Source organism: Canis lupus, chromosome X (genome assembly GCF_003254725.2).
Source record: "Canis lupus dingo isolate Sandy chromosome X, ASM325472v2, whole genome shotgun sequence".
Classification (NCBI taxonomy): Eukaryota; Metazoa; Chordata; class Mammalia; order Carnivora; family Canidae; genus Canis; species Canis lupus.
In genome coordinates this window covers 96,209,834-96,224,937 of record NC_064281.1, presented here as the reverse complement: position 1 = coordinate 96,224,937, position 15,104 = coordinate 96,209,834, and the positions used below count along the sequence as shown (strand labels likewise).

At 39.6% G+C, this 15,104-nt stretch overlaps 1 protein-coding gene across 3 annotated transcripts in view; it reads left to right on the top strand.

Moving 5' to 3' along the window:
* The window catches only part of TENM1 (teneurin transmembrane protein 1), a 794,660-nt gene that overhangs the window by 768,733 nt on the left and 10,823 nt on the right, over positions 1–15,104 (top strand). For all 3 annotated transcript variants that reach the window (XM_025431163.3, XM_049107241.1, XM_049107240.1), the window contains 2 exons: positions 8,237–8,533; positions 14,687–15,074. In XM_025431163.3, the coding sequence (XP_025286948.2) occupies positions 8,237–8,533; positions 14,687–15,074 (685 nt within the window). The remainder of the gene's footprint in view (positions 1–8,236; positions 8,534–14,686; positions 15,075–15,104) is intronic.

The following is a 15,104-nucleotide window of genomic DNA, read 5'->3' as shown; positions in this document are numbered from 1 at the left end:
ACTGAGAACGGGGTAGATTGGTTTTTCAATGCAACATGTGAACGTTCATACGTGATCTGCGCTCTGAAAGGGCAAACAAGCCCAGATGCAACACAGGGTCCCAGGCTGACAAATGATGGGGAGTTTGGGAGGCAGCCAAGAGGGTTCCAGCATCTCCCTCCATTCTCAGAAAATGCCTTTGCTGACAGGGCACTCAGCTGCTGGCTGCTCAGAGCTGCAGTTCACATTTGCTTCATGCTATTTTAACTTCCTTCTCCCCAGGTCAGCTGGAGGGATTTATTTTGTGAAAATTTAGATAAGGAGTCTGCTTGCAGATAGATTAATCTATTTAAAAATATATATCTGTGGTTCTCAGTCCCAAGTAACAGTGCATCTTACCCCTAAGGAGTCACCTGGAGACAGGAGATTTTAGGCAACTGGGCAGAATTGGGTTTTTTTGGGTCAGCGAATTCTTGGGGCCTTCAAATACTAGAAGCTACTCTACTTGTTAATCTTGAGTCAATTCCACTAAGACAACTAGAAAGAAAGTATTATTTCACATATTATTCCACATGCATATAAACGTTAATAATTTGGCATAAAAAATTTCAAGTGTCTGCTGTATGATTACACAAATGAATTCACCAACAGGAAAGTATTTAAACAAGAACAAATTAATATAATGCAGAAAACCTCCAAGTTAAATGATATAGCAGAAGTCAGGTGGGCAAAATGAACAAGATTTTGAGGAAGAACTGGTATGCCCATACTTTTGTGCCACTTTTCACATCTATGAAGTGAGGATATGGGCTATGCAATCTCTATCATTAGTAGCCTTATCACAATTGAGCATAATTACAGCAGCTAACATTCACTGAGGTCTTACTATGTATATGGCCATGTATTAGCTCATTTAGTACTCATAACATTTTATCCGGTGGGTTCTATTATTACCATCCTCATTTTACAGATTAAGAAACTGGCACAGAGACAGGGTGCCTGGTTGCCTCAGTCAGTCAAGCATCCAACTCTTGATTTCAGCTTGGGCCATAAGCTCAGGGTTGTTAGATCAAGCCCCATGTCAAGCCCTGCATTGGTCTTAGCTCTAGGCATGGGCCCTGCTTAAGATTCTCTCTTTCCCTCTCCCTCTGCAACCCCTTCTCTAAGAAAGGAAGAAAGAAAGGAAGGAAGGAAGAAAGGAAGGAAGAGAGAGGTCGCACATAGCTAGTATGTGGTGATAGCAGGATTTGAACCCAGGCAGGTCAATTCAATAGCCCATGTCTCAAGATCCCTACTAGCACTAAGATATTGTGGACTGGCAAGGTAAGGAAGTTGTCTTGGGAGTCAATAAGAAAAAAGAGGTAAAAGGAAAATCCAGATGGGGTAGTAGCAGCTGATGCTAACACGAAATACATGCCTTATTAGTTTATAGGCAAATCTGTGAAATAAAAGCAAGGCTAAGTATAGTTTTGATTGTCAGCCTAACAATGATCAATTAAAAATAAAATCTGTAGCATTGTACTGATTAATTTCTAAAAATCAAGTACTAATTACCTTAAAACCAGTGAGCGTAGAGTAGCATGTACTAATTTAAAATAGACTGTGATTTTTCTATCCATTCTCATAAATTCAAGGAAATTAAATACAGTGTATCTCCCAGTGATGTGATTATTTGGCCCATCTCACTTATTCATCTTCTGATTTTTTCAGCAAAAATTAACAGGGTAATTCAGTGGCATTGTGAGCTGAAATGCCAGACAGCATCCTTGAAAATTCAGCCTTCTCTTCTTTGTAGAAGAAATCATGGGGCACTTGAGTGGCTCAGTAAGTTAAGTGGCCAGCTGTTGATTTTGACTCAGGTCATGATCTCAGGGTCCTGGGATCCAGCCCCATGTGAGCCTCCATGCTCAGTGGGGAGTCTGCTTGAGGATTCTCTCTTCCTCTACTCCTCCCCCTGCTATTTCTGTCTAAAATAAATAAATAAATATTTTTTAAAAAATTAATTGACATAATCATAGCTTAGAATTCAACACATTTTGTGTATGTGTTTATATATATTTATATAATAATAAAATATATAAAAGATATTAAGTTGAACCATAGCAAATTGCCCTTCTTATAGGCTAAAAACAGTCAAATATCAGTAAACAACTTAATATATCTGTATCCTACTAATTGAATGAGTCTTGTATTGGAAGGGTTGAAAGGAGTTTTTCTTAAGCAGTTAAAACACGAATTCCTAGGAAGAAGCGAGAAAAGGCTCTGAGTGGAGACAAAGGCACTTTTCTTTGGAGCTTCTGCTTGTACCCACCCTTTCCAAGCACTTTTGATTTCTGCTAGAAACACAACCCATGGTTCCCCAGGGCACTCACTTCCCTCTTTCCTTTCTGGTCCAAGTATGAACAAAAAGCAAGCCCTCCTCCTTACTTCTCCTTAGCAAAGCTGAAAAAAAAAATATAAGGGAACCAAAGGATGAATTAAAGCACAGATACTTTTTCCCCTATGAAAAATTGTTACCAAGTCCAACTTTCTTACCCCAACATACAGCTCATAAGTTGCCAAATCCAGAGGTCTCATTCAATGTGCGTCCTTATCCAAAGAGACAAGAAACCCATTTTAACTTGGGGCTATTACCAAATTTCACCTCTTTCTTTGTCCCCTCTTTTCCAGCACAAGAATTAGTATAGACCGTTTGGAGGAAGAGTATGTTGGGGAGATAAACAATTTCCTTCTACCCTTTTAAGTTCTTTGGCTGGTGTAATAATTAAACTGACATAGAATAGATTGAGGAGGAGAAAAACAAACATAAGTCTAACAACATGTATACCTACTGTGTATATGAGAGACCCAGGGAAACTGAGTAGTTCCCCAATTAGCTAAAGCCAATACCTTAAGTAACATCTCCAGCTAAAGACAAAAGATGTGGGAGGTGCGGAGTCAGTTATGGGAGGTTACCAGGAAAGTGACAATAAAAAAGGATGCAGTTGTTGTGCAGTTTTAAATCCTCACCTTCTCTGTTGCTAAAAGTTTCTAGAGATTTAGTCATTCCCCACTTTCTGGTACAGAGAGACACCCTTACAAATAGAAATTCCCCTTATAAATACAAATGGGTAACTTCACAGCTTTTTAAAGAGCTTCTCCTTGTAGCTGTTTCTTAAAAATAATCAGCCTAAAATAATCCTTATGCCAAAGAGGCATATTTTGGAATGGCAAATTCTGCTCCCGTGCAAGTGGAAATAAAGATCATGGCCCACACTTGGGTCAAAGGCGATTGTTGTCTTTCAGGCAAACTAGTGTTCCTATAAATGTGGAGCTTTCCCAGCCTTGCTTATGACCCCAATAGCCATAGGCAGTCAGCTTAAGTTTGGATTCCTGACAAAATGGCTGGAGTATGTAAGCACTCAAGGATAAGAATGGAGCAGCCCACCTGGACAAGCATACTCCTTCCCAGCCTTCTCACACATAGTATCCACAGGAGATTTGGGGGTACTGTGTGACATCTTCTGTTCCTTCACCCACCTTTCAGCTTTTAGCCATTTTACATTACCTTCTCTTTTGGGTTCCTGGACCCAATTCCAATGTGGGAAGTGGAGTTCCCCACATCAACAAGCAAGTCTTGGAACATGAGCCGGCTGTCCTACAATTCAATTCAATTCTGACACTATTTACCAATAAATAACATCAGATTCCATGGGTTTTCAGTCCTACAAAACTGTCTCCTGCCTGCTACTTCAGATGCCAGTCACCATGCCCAAGTTGTTGCCAGTGCTTCTGATGGACAGGCTATAAATGAGATGTTCCCACAACCCTTTCCTTGGGTTTGATTCATTTGCTAGAGCAGCTCATGGAACTTAGAAACATTTTGCTTAGAAGATTACCAATTTATTATAAAAGTTCTTCTCAGGAAGAACTGGATGGAAGAGATGCAGAAGGCGAAGTATGGGGAGAGGGCACGGGGCTTCCATGCCCTCCACACGCGCCACTCTCCCAGGGTCTCCACTTGTTCACCAACCCAGAAGCACTGCAGCCTGTCCTTTGGGTTTTTATGCAGGTTTCATTACTTAGGAATGATAGATTATATCATTGGCCACTGGCAATGGATTCAACCTCCTGCAACTCCCGCCCTTCCCTGGAGGTTTGGATGGAGATACTAAAAGTCCTAATCCTCTATCATGTGGTTGGTTTCCCTGGCAATCAGCCCCCATTCTTAGGTTACTTGAGGGCCTTCCAAAAGTCACCTCACTAACATGACAAAAGGCAGCTTTATCACTCTTATCAGAGGAGATTCCAAGTGTTTTAGGAACTTTGTGCCAGGAACAGGGTCCAAGACCAAATATACATTTCTTATAAATCACAATGTCACACCTTCTGAAGCTTTGAAAATAGTTTTTCAACAGCATCTGAGTATCAGAGTACATTATCCAGAAAAAGAGAAGCCTGGTTGCGGACATACTGACAAGCAGAGAAGGAACATTAGGCCGCCTTCCTCTCTGCTTGCTTTGTACCACTTAACAGTGATCCCTGCTTGTGTAACTGTAATGACTTTATTAAGAAATGTGTTCTTGAGTAGTAAACTTAATCTATCAGACAAATAAAACCACAAATTTAGTTGAACTGGAAATCACTTGTTACTTTGGCTCTTTAACTATCATTATAACATAAATTGTAACAGTTACAACCGTCTCTGGGAGTACATGGATATTTTACAGCTATTGTAAATGAGCGTTATTACAGTTGGAGATACGTGGCTATAAAACCACAGGAAAGGTAGTTGAAGAAAGAACACCTGGTTATGTATAGGTTTCCAAGCCCTGTGTATCAAAAGACAAAAAATATGTGCTTCACTATCACCTTTTAGGTAATAACAGCAGGTTACTGTATATTTATGCACTACAACACTGCACACATTGGCTACACAGATGGTTTAAAGAGTCATGATTCCCAATCTGTGTGTGGCTCTATTCCCTGAATTAAACCTACCCCTGAGACTAACAGCATTTCCTTTCAAATAATTTTAAGTATCTAATCTCTAGTCTTCTGGACAGGATTCATAGCATGGAACATTTGATAGGTCCTTTTTTAAAAAAAATTTAAGGGCAAATATTATTAGCCACAGCTGGCTGATGAAGAAACTGAACCAAAGATATTTTATCTTAAAGCAAAGTGCCATACCCCAACAAAAAGAATGAAAAAAAAAAAAACCTTCACGAGTAGGTAACATACATGTCACCAATAGACCTTTAAAAAGGTTCAACCTCACTAGTTATCAAATAAATGCAAATTTAAACCATAGTAACATACCATTTTCCCACTCTCATATTGAGAAAAGTTTACTGACAGTGCTAACATTTACTTGATGCTGGTAAGGATGGAATAAGGTGGGCTCCCCCACTACTACTTAGAAACTTCCTGCGCTAGAAAGTAATAACTCATGTTGCATCAGGAGTCTTTAATATATTCTTATCATTTCACCTGGTAATTTCACTTGTAGAGTTCTGTATTAAGGGAAAATGTTCAACAAAATATTAAATATGAAAGAATAATGGATCAAAAACTCTAATTTCCAACAATAGGAAGAAGGAAAATAATATTCATATAAGAAGATACTATGCAACCATTAAAATCCACATTTTAAGAATATTTAATAATACAAGGAATGCTCAAGATAAACATTAGCTAAAAAGTAGGACATAGAACTTTTAAGTACAATCCTAGTTGTATTTCTTGAATGTATAAACAGATTATGCAAAAAAGAGAGATGAATGGAATGCAGCCAAGTATTAGCAGTGATTAGCATTGGAGGATGAGATTACAAGTAATTATTTTCTTTTTCTATTTCTTTATTTTCCAATTTTTCTGCAATGATAAAACATCACTTTTATGATGGAGGGTGGTGTTTGAGGAAATTGTTTTGAAAACCAAAGTGAACAAGGGAAGACTGGACTTTGAAATGAGAATGTGGGCTTTGCAATTGTAGGGGTGGAAAATTTTTCTCATCTTCCTTTTAGGTTCTTCAGTTGGTCTAATAAAATTCACATGAGACAAATTAATGAGAAAAAAACAAATTCAATTTTGTACTTATGGAGGCTCCACAAAAATACAAAAGGCTCAAAAACAGTCAAGGAAATATAAGGCTTATATGCCATCCTAAACTAAGGAATGGGAGAGGGTCTTAAGGCTTTAAAGGGAAGGAGGGTGGTTCCCAGGACAAGAATAAGAGCAGATGAGGGCACCTGAGTGGCTCCGTGTTGAGCACCTGAGTGGCTCTGTGTTGAGCCTCTGCCTTTGCCTCAGGTGGTGATCCCGGGATCTTGGGATGGAGTCCACATCAGGCTCCACTCAGGGAGCCTGCTTCTCCCTCTGCCTATGTCTCTGCCTCTCTCTGTGTGTCTCTCATGAATAAATAAATAAAATATTTTTAAAAAGAAGTCCTGGGGATGTAATGGGCAGCATGGAGACTATAGTTAATAAAACTGTATCATATATTTGAAAGGTGCCAAGAGAATAGATCTTAAAAGCTCTCATCACAAGAAAAAAAATATGTAACTCTGTGTGGTGATGGATGTTAACTAGACTTACGTGGTGATCATTTCACAATACATACAAATATTGAATTATTGTGTTGTACACCTGACACTAATATAATGTTATATGTCAATTATATCTCAATTTTAAAAATAAAAATTTTTCTTTTTTTATATTTTTTATTGGAGTTCAATTTGCCAACATTTAGCGTAACACCCAGTGCTCATCCCACCAAGTGCCCACCTCAGTGCCCATCACCCAGTCACCCCAACCCCCCGCCCACCTCCCCAATAAAAATTTTTCAATAAAAATTAAAAAAAAAACTCTGAACCAAGATTTTAAATTTGGACTATTGAGACCCCCTAGAGGTTCCACAATTGGGTTTCTGAACCCCTTTGAGACTGTATTTATAATGTTCATGTATGTGTTTATGTGCATTTTTTCTGGGGACACTATGAAGCTTTCAGATGTTTAAAAGGATCTCTGACCACAAAAATTAAAAATGACCATAAAGTTTAGTTGAGCAGCAAGCGAATCAGTTCAGTTCAACTATGATTAATGTAGTCAAACCCTAATGTTGTTTTTTTTCTCCCTTAGTCATTAGCTAGATATTTAACATTCTGTTCCGGATCATGTTAACAATTCTACAGATATAAATCTAGCATACCAAACCACAGTCACCTTGTAATCTGACACATGAGCCCATTCAAAGCTTAACCTAAATGAGTAATCATTTTATTTTTAAAGTAACAATTACTAATGTTATTTTTACCTTTCACCAGTTAGCTGTAAATGTAATTTTATTTGATTCTTAGCACAACTCTGTGGCATGAGGTGGTAATATCACTCCCATTTCACAGATAAGAAAACTAAACCCCTAATAGAAGAAATGACTGGTGCACAGACAAGCTGCTAATGAAATGGTTCCTGACTCCTGCTGTTGACACTTCTCAAAGTCTCTCCTTTCTCGTTTGAAGGAGCAGAATTTGCCACCCTAAAATATGCCTTTTTGGTGTAAAGTTTATTTTAGGCGGATTTTTCTTTTCAGAGAGAGAGAGTGTGTGTGCAAGCGGGCACACACACGAGTGCATGCAAGGTTAGGGAAAGGCAGAAGAAGAGAGAGACTCCCAGCAAGCTATAGGCTGGGCAAGGAGCCCCATGCAGGGCTTGATCCCAGGATCCTGGAATCATGGCCCAAGAGGAAACCAGGAGTAGACGCTTAAGAGACTGAGCCACCCAGGTATTCAGGCTGATATTAAGAGGGGGGCACTTGGCGGGATGAGCACTGGGTGTTATGCTATATGTTGGCAAATTGAACTCAAATAAAAAAAATAAAATAAAAAGAAGCAGCAGACACAGAAGCTCTGAAAACTGAGTAGAAGTCGCCCTTTTGTAAGAGGCATCTATGTTTATAAGGGAAATCTCCGTTTGTAAGGGTGTCTCCCTCTCTGTACCAGGAAGGGGAAGATGGCTCTAAATCTCTAGAAACTCTTATCAGTGGGAAAGGTGAGGACTTAAATCTGCATAAAAACTCTATCCCAGTTTACTGTGCTTTGCCTGAAAACCTGAAAACCTCCCATAACTGGCCTTCCGTCCTCCCGACACCCACCCCCAACATCTTCTTTTGTCTTTAGCTTGAGGTGGATTTAAGGTGGTGGCTTCATGACTGTGAATGCATTTCATGAGAGGAACCAAAGCAGTGCTTAAAATGTATCTCATATCTGTTTTGTAGGCCCACAACCGAAACCTGCTCTCCATAGATTTTGATCACATAACTCGCACAGGAAAGATCTATGATGACCACCGGAAATTCACCCTTCGAATTCTTTATGACCAGACTGGACGACCAATTCTGTGGTCCCCTGTAAGCAGATATAATGAAGTGAACATCACATATTCACCTTCGGGATTGGTGACGTTTATTCAAAGAGGGACGTGGAATGAAAAAATGGAATATGACCAGAGTGGGAAAATAATTTCAAGAACTTGGGCTGATGGGAAAATTTGGAGCTATACCTACTTAGAAAAGGTAAGTATGTCCGGGAAAATAAACTAGGTCTGAGTTTCTGAATGAGAATATTGAAAATGGCCCTAATTACCAAGCTTGGTGAAGAGATCTACAGGAGAAAAGTCTGTCCTGGCAATTCTGCTCTGTAGAAGTAACAACAACAAAATGTATCTATAAGGATAAGTTGTTTTTCTGCTAAAAACTTTCCCCAACCCCACACTCTGCCAGGTACCCTTTCAAACCGAAGTCAGGATAATGGCTTAGCTTTCTCCTCATTTGAGCATATTTGCTCACGCTCTTGAAAAGGCACCTTTATTATTATGAAAGCTCACACTGAGGTAAAATAGGTAGAAAATTATGAAATTGTGTGTTAATGTATCTCAGCTCTGGAAAAGAGCCTCTTACACAGAGGATAAGGAATTCTAATTTTGTTGGGATAATCAGTCAAGTTTTAGTAGCATACATTTTAGGACTGATTTTCACAAGTAATCAGTCTGAGCAAATGGTGGCAGTGGGGCCTCATTGGTAATAGTCCTTTGTGTACAGAGAGTCTCCAGCAGCACCTGTAATGGGAGCTCGTGGGCTCCTGTCTGATGGAAATAGACAAGGATTTTAATCCCACCACCGGAACCATTTGTCAGACAGCCTCCATGTGGCAAAATGGTTTCTGGCCAGATCAGTAGCAAAGAACCATAAGAGAAAATGATTTCCATCCACCATCTCAATTTCTGATGTCCTAAGATGGTGTCTTTTGTTTCCCAAATCTATCCATTCAACTGAATTCATCAGTCCTGAATTAATTTCTGGGAAAATTGAAAAATGCTTTCCCTTGAGGATTCAAGGGTAATGAGTGCAAGTTAACCCCTAGAAGTTCTTACAGAAATCACAGGAGCTCAGAGCTCACATGACAAAATTTCACTCTTTGCACCAAATAACGCCAAGCCTTTCTGATACACTCCCCAAAGTTTTGGGGGAAAATAGCGTGCCAGTGGTTGTATGTGATTATGAAACTATAATACTACTTCCCAGAGGCAGTTGCTGGGGAAATTGCCAAGTTGCAAATGCCTAGGAGATAAAGCAGAATTCCACTTGGGAGCCAGGGTAAAGAAGAGAGTCCTCTGCTGTATCCACCCCTTGTCTGCTGAAGAAATAGATCCAATCTATAATCTGTACTCTACACTGGGAGCACCTGAATCTTATACAGAGTGGATCTCTCCTCTTGAATTTTGGTAACAAGAATGATTTGAAAAATCCTATGGCTCATGTGCATAAAGTGCTGAACTCGGTACAAAATTCTGTGCATCCAGATATTTGGTGGTACGTTTACAGGGGCAATGCATGTAATGACGACCTTCATATGAAAAAAAGGTACCGCTGATTATTAGACTATAGGCTGATTTGTTTTTTGAGGAATGGGGATGGGTTTGCACTGACCCTTTCACAGGTCATACATGTAGCTTGAAGTAACCATCACTCCCTAGGAGTATGCATGGGTTTGAACTCATAACCCCAACTTCATTAGCACCACGGTTTGGCCGCTGAGCTATAACTGCCTGTAGACAGTTACATCTGAGTCTCTAAGACTTTTCATTTAGACTGCCTATACAATAGCGGAAGAGACTACTAAAAACTTGAATATTAGCCCTTCGTGCAGCCTCTTTGACACCAAAGAAGCTATTTTACTTTTTCTCTTTTCTGAATTAGCTGATTATCTCCTCAAACTTTCCTGAGAAAAGAATCATGTGAAGGAAACTTCACCTATGTTCTCTTTGCTACAGAAACTTAGTTGGCAATAACTCTAAAAACAAACAAACAAACAAAACCTCTATGAGACTGCCAGTGTCTGCAGTGGACACAAGACCAGACTGTTGTCTCATGTTTTAAGAGAAGCCCAAAAAAAAAGAGAAGCCCTAGTGACTTCCAAAGACTAGTTTACTGACCAGTGAGACAAGTGGAATCACTTGTGCCTTTTAGTTAGTTGACTTTTGTCCCTTTCTTGAGTTCATATTTAATTTGTTCTCTAATTAAAAGGTAGCCTCAGGGCACCTGGGTGGCTCAGTCGGTTAAGATCTGACTCTTGATCTCAGCTCAGGTCTTGATTTCCAGGTTGTGAGTCTAAGCTCCATATTGTGCTCTATGCTGGATGTGGAGCCTACGTTTTTTTTAAAAAAAAGGTATCCCTTGACTTAATCGTATTATGCAAAACTCAGATCCTGCAAAACACACAACTATGAAATGGTTCTCTACTTTCCAAAAACCATTTATCATGAGATTGATTTTATCAACATTATAATTACCAGTAGTAATAACTAATTCACTCAATAGATATGATGATTAAATGAAATAATATAAACCGCCCAGAACATCTTATCAAAAAACAAAAGTTAGTTTCTTTCAGTTTACATAGTGCATTTTAGGATTTATTTTCCAATCACTAACAAATGCTACTTACTTACCTCTACTTGAAGGGAAGTTAAAATAAGAAAGAACAGAAGGAAGGAAAGGAGGAAGGAAAATGAAAGAAGGAAAAAAAGAACAAAATTAAAGCATGTTTGAAATTGTGATTCTAGAAAATAAAAAGGGAAGGAATAATGAATTTACCAAAATCCAATTTATTTTTTTAAAGACTTTATTTATTTTTTCATGAGAGACACAGAGAGAGAGAGAAGCAGACACATAGGCAGAGGGAGAAGCAGGCTCCTTGCGGGGAGCCCGATGCAGGACTCCATCCCAGGACCCAGGATCATGCCCTGAGCCAAAGGCAGACGCCCAACCACTGAGCCACACAGGCATCTCCAAAATCCAATTCAGATTTAACTTTTGTGGTGAGGTAATGGGGTTGTCTTCCTGTGCTCTTTTCAGTCCTCTCTTCAACATGGCCTTTGCTGGCACATTCTTTCACTATTCCTGGGACAAAACAAAGACAGAGACTGGCCCTTGTAATATATTTTAAAGTAGGAATTCTCAAGCTCAAAATACTTTGGATATTACCTCTGTAAATTTGCTTGCCATCCCTATACCATGATATATTAAAAAGCAACAGCAAATATTTCACCTCAGTGTGCAGAAATTTTGTAGAAATTGTGTGACTTCCTCTAGAGCAAGTGCAAGTTATGTGTATCATTTTCATGCACAATGGTCTGTAGCCATTAGGAGAAAAATAATTATTTGGGTAATAGCTGCGGTTGCTTAAATGATCTCTTCTCTATTAAAAAAAATCAATTATTGTTTCTCGAATTTTCTCTTTGTGGTCATTAATTCTCTATCTTGATTTATGAGGCTTCTCTGAGTTAATTATATTTTGAAGACTTGTGGGGCTAAAATTTTGCATTACAGTAAAATGTAAATCTTTCAGTTTCCTAAAATCGTTCTTAAGGACTTCATTTTTAAAATGCATTTAAAGATATTTTATAATCATTTAATAAGATGCTTTAGTCTGATACATTCACACAAAATGGTCTCTTCGGGGCTGAAATTTTCAAAGGCTGCCTAAAGGGATACAATGCTGGGTGCCTTGAGCTTCCAGGTGGCCCCACACTGCCATCTGGTGGTTCTTCAAGTGCTTTACCTTTTCAAATTTCTACCTTTGCTCATTTCTATTCTTGTTCAAATGAATCTACATGCTTGCTCTTTTTTTCTTCTTTACAATGATCTCTTTTAGGATCTCACAACCAATTAAAAAAAATACAAAGTCTCCCACTCTATTGTTTGGGCTCATAAGAAATGGCCCTTTATCCTGTCGTAGCAGCCCTGTGGGCACTGGATGGACTCACATGCATTGTTTTTGAACAAACTGAGACTAGTGCCCACCCAAAGTGAAAAAGCAGCCAAGTGAGAGCTAAATGGCATTCCGGCAACACAACAGTTACATTCACGAGCTTTCTCATCACGTCATCCACATCCTTGCCGTTGGCAGAAAGCTTTAAAACAGACCAGGGAGCTTTTGAGACAGCACAGCATCAGCACCACCTAGGACAGGGGTCAGGCAGTGGCTTACTGCAGCACGATGGACTAGACAGGGGAGAGAACACAATGGCGATGTGTTGTCAATGTTTGGCAAGGCACGCACAGTGACTGGAAAAGGCATAGCCCAGGCAGGCTGGTACTAGATAGTGTGTGGGAGCCATATGGTGATTGTCCCTGGCCCGCATCACAGGTGACAGATGTCATTTGTTCATGGCAAACTGACAGGAGAGACTGGAAAGGAGCTGAGAAACCTGACTTTAAGCATAGAGGTAATGCAAAGGCATTTTTCACCAGCTCCCCCCAGCTTCTGTTGGTTCTGCCTTGGTCGGGGATGTAGTTCTCCCTTCATGTCCTCATGCCAAGTCTCCTGCCTCTGTTCAGCAGGGTTTTGGGGACCTTCGGGCCTTCCACAGGTGATGAGGTGACAGGCTTTCTGTACGCAGCTTTGTGTCCACAAGACAGAGTACGTGGTGGGAAGAAGCAGAAAGGAGGAACAAATGAGCAAATAATTGCAGACTTTGACTTCATGGTTCTGACACACGATTCAAAATCAATAATTCTCAGAAGGGCAGGGAGGATATGCATTTTCAAGAAATATATTTAATACCAGAATATAATTGCATATTTAGAAGACTGAAGTGTATATTATTATAGGCTTACATAATTCATATTCATAAATATTAATGTATTTTATGTTTAGCAAATGAAGAGATACCTATTGTTTTCATGACACAAACTTCAGAAAATAAAGCTCAATTAAATCCTTTTGCTTGATAAGGTAATTCTCAAGGAGGGAGGGGTAAAGCTTCCTTAGAGAGTTATATCAGAGTCTCCAGGGGTGAGCATTTTTTTTTATTAAAAGATGAGATTTAAATGTTTCTCAATTAGAAATAGGATTGAGGCCTCTGTAAAACAGTGCTCCTTTTATGTTTAGATTTAAAGTTAAAATAATAACAAAAAAAGTTAAAATAAGGTAAACCAATATCAGTGAAATACCTAAATACAAGTGAGGCATTATAACTCCACAAATAACTTTCTGAAATACAGATCAGTTTTGAGGAAAGGGGTTGCATATCCAGAGAATTCCTCACTTTTTAATGGCATGTTCCCCCAATATAATTTAAAACATGAATTACTTGTCAACTACACTCAGATTTTTTTTTTTAATGTCAACTATAGGGACTCCTGGCCAGCCCAGCCAGTAGAAGGTGCAACTCTTGATCTTGGGGTTATTAAGTTCCAGCCCCATGTTGGGTATAGAGATTACTTAAGAATAAAATCTTTTTAAAATGTCAACTATATTCAAAAAATAAATAAAACATAAATTGCAAAAAAATAATTGTTATATTTTATATACAAGTTTTGAGGAGACATTACAACTACGTGAAGTCAATAAATACTTTTTGGTGGCTATAACTCAATATGTGGCATGCCCTCCCCTCCACTTACCTCCCTCCAGTCCACCTCCACATGGATGGTACTACACAAACAATAACCTTTCTGGGGTTATCTATGACTTGATTGTTTCTCCCAGCTTTGCAAGCACCCTCTCTTTCAACTTGTCTTTCAGTGATTGGTTCCCTGTTGCCAACATGCTTAAGTCCGGCCTCCTTAGCATGGCTTAGAAAGCCCAGCACAATCTGGACCCAGCCTGCTTAACTGGCCTCATCTCTTGCCATTCACCAGTACCCCCCAACACACCCATGCTCTGGCCACACAAAATTCCTCTCATTCTCTGAAAACCCATGTCCTCTTTCTTATCCAGACCTTCACAATGCTGTGCCCCCTGTCAGGAGTACTCCCTCCCTACCCTGCTCCCCCCACCTCTTTACCTTCACCTGGCCAAACCCTAGTCATTCTTTAGGTCTCAACTCGGATGTCACTTTCTCTGGGCAGCCTTTCCTGACTTCTTAAGTCTAGCTTAGCTATTCTTCCTCTACTCGCATAAGCACCCTGTCCTTCTTCCATCATAACACATTGCACACTATATTGCAGTTGCTTGGTTGCTTATCTTTCTCCTCCATTAAGCTGTAAGCTCTACGAGGATAGACACCATTCCTGCCCATTGTTATATCCACTAAGGTCCACCTCAGTGCCTGACACATAGCAAGTGCTCAATAAATCTGTGTTGAATGGATGAATGTGTTTATTTAGTCTCCTCAACTTCAGTGGTACATATTATGCTATTTTGCCTTTGTCTCATTTCAGTCCGTGATGCTTCTCTTACATAGCCAGCGACGTTACATCTTTGAATACGACCAATCAGATTGTCTGCTCTCCGTCACCATGCCTAGTATGGTGCGCCACAGCCTACAAACCATGCTTTCAGTTGGCTACTACCGGAACATCTACACCCCACCAGACAGTAGCACTTCTTTTATCCAAGACTATAGTCGAGATGGCCGACTACTACAGACCCTGCATCTGGGAACAGGGCGCAGAGTTTTATACAAATACACCAAGCAAGCAAGGCTGTCTGAGATTCTCTATGATACCACTCAGGTCACATTAACATATGAAGAGTCTTCTGGGGTGATTAAGACAATACACCTGATGTACGACGGCTTCATTTGCACAATCAGATACAGGCAAACAGGTTTGTTGTGAAAGGGTGGTGATGTGTACA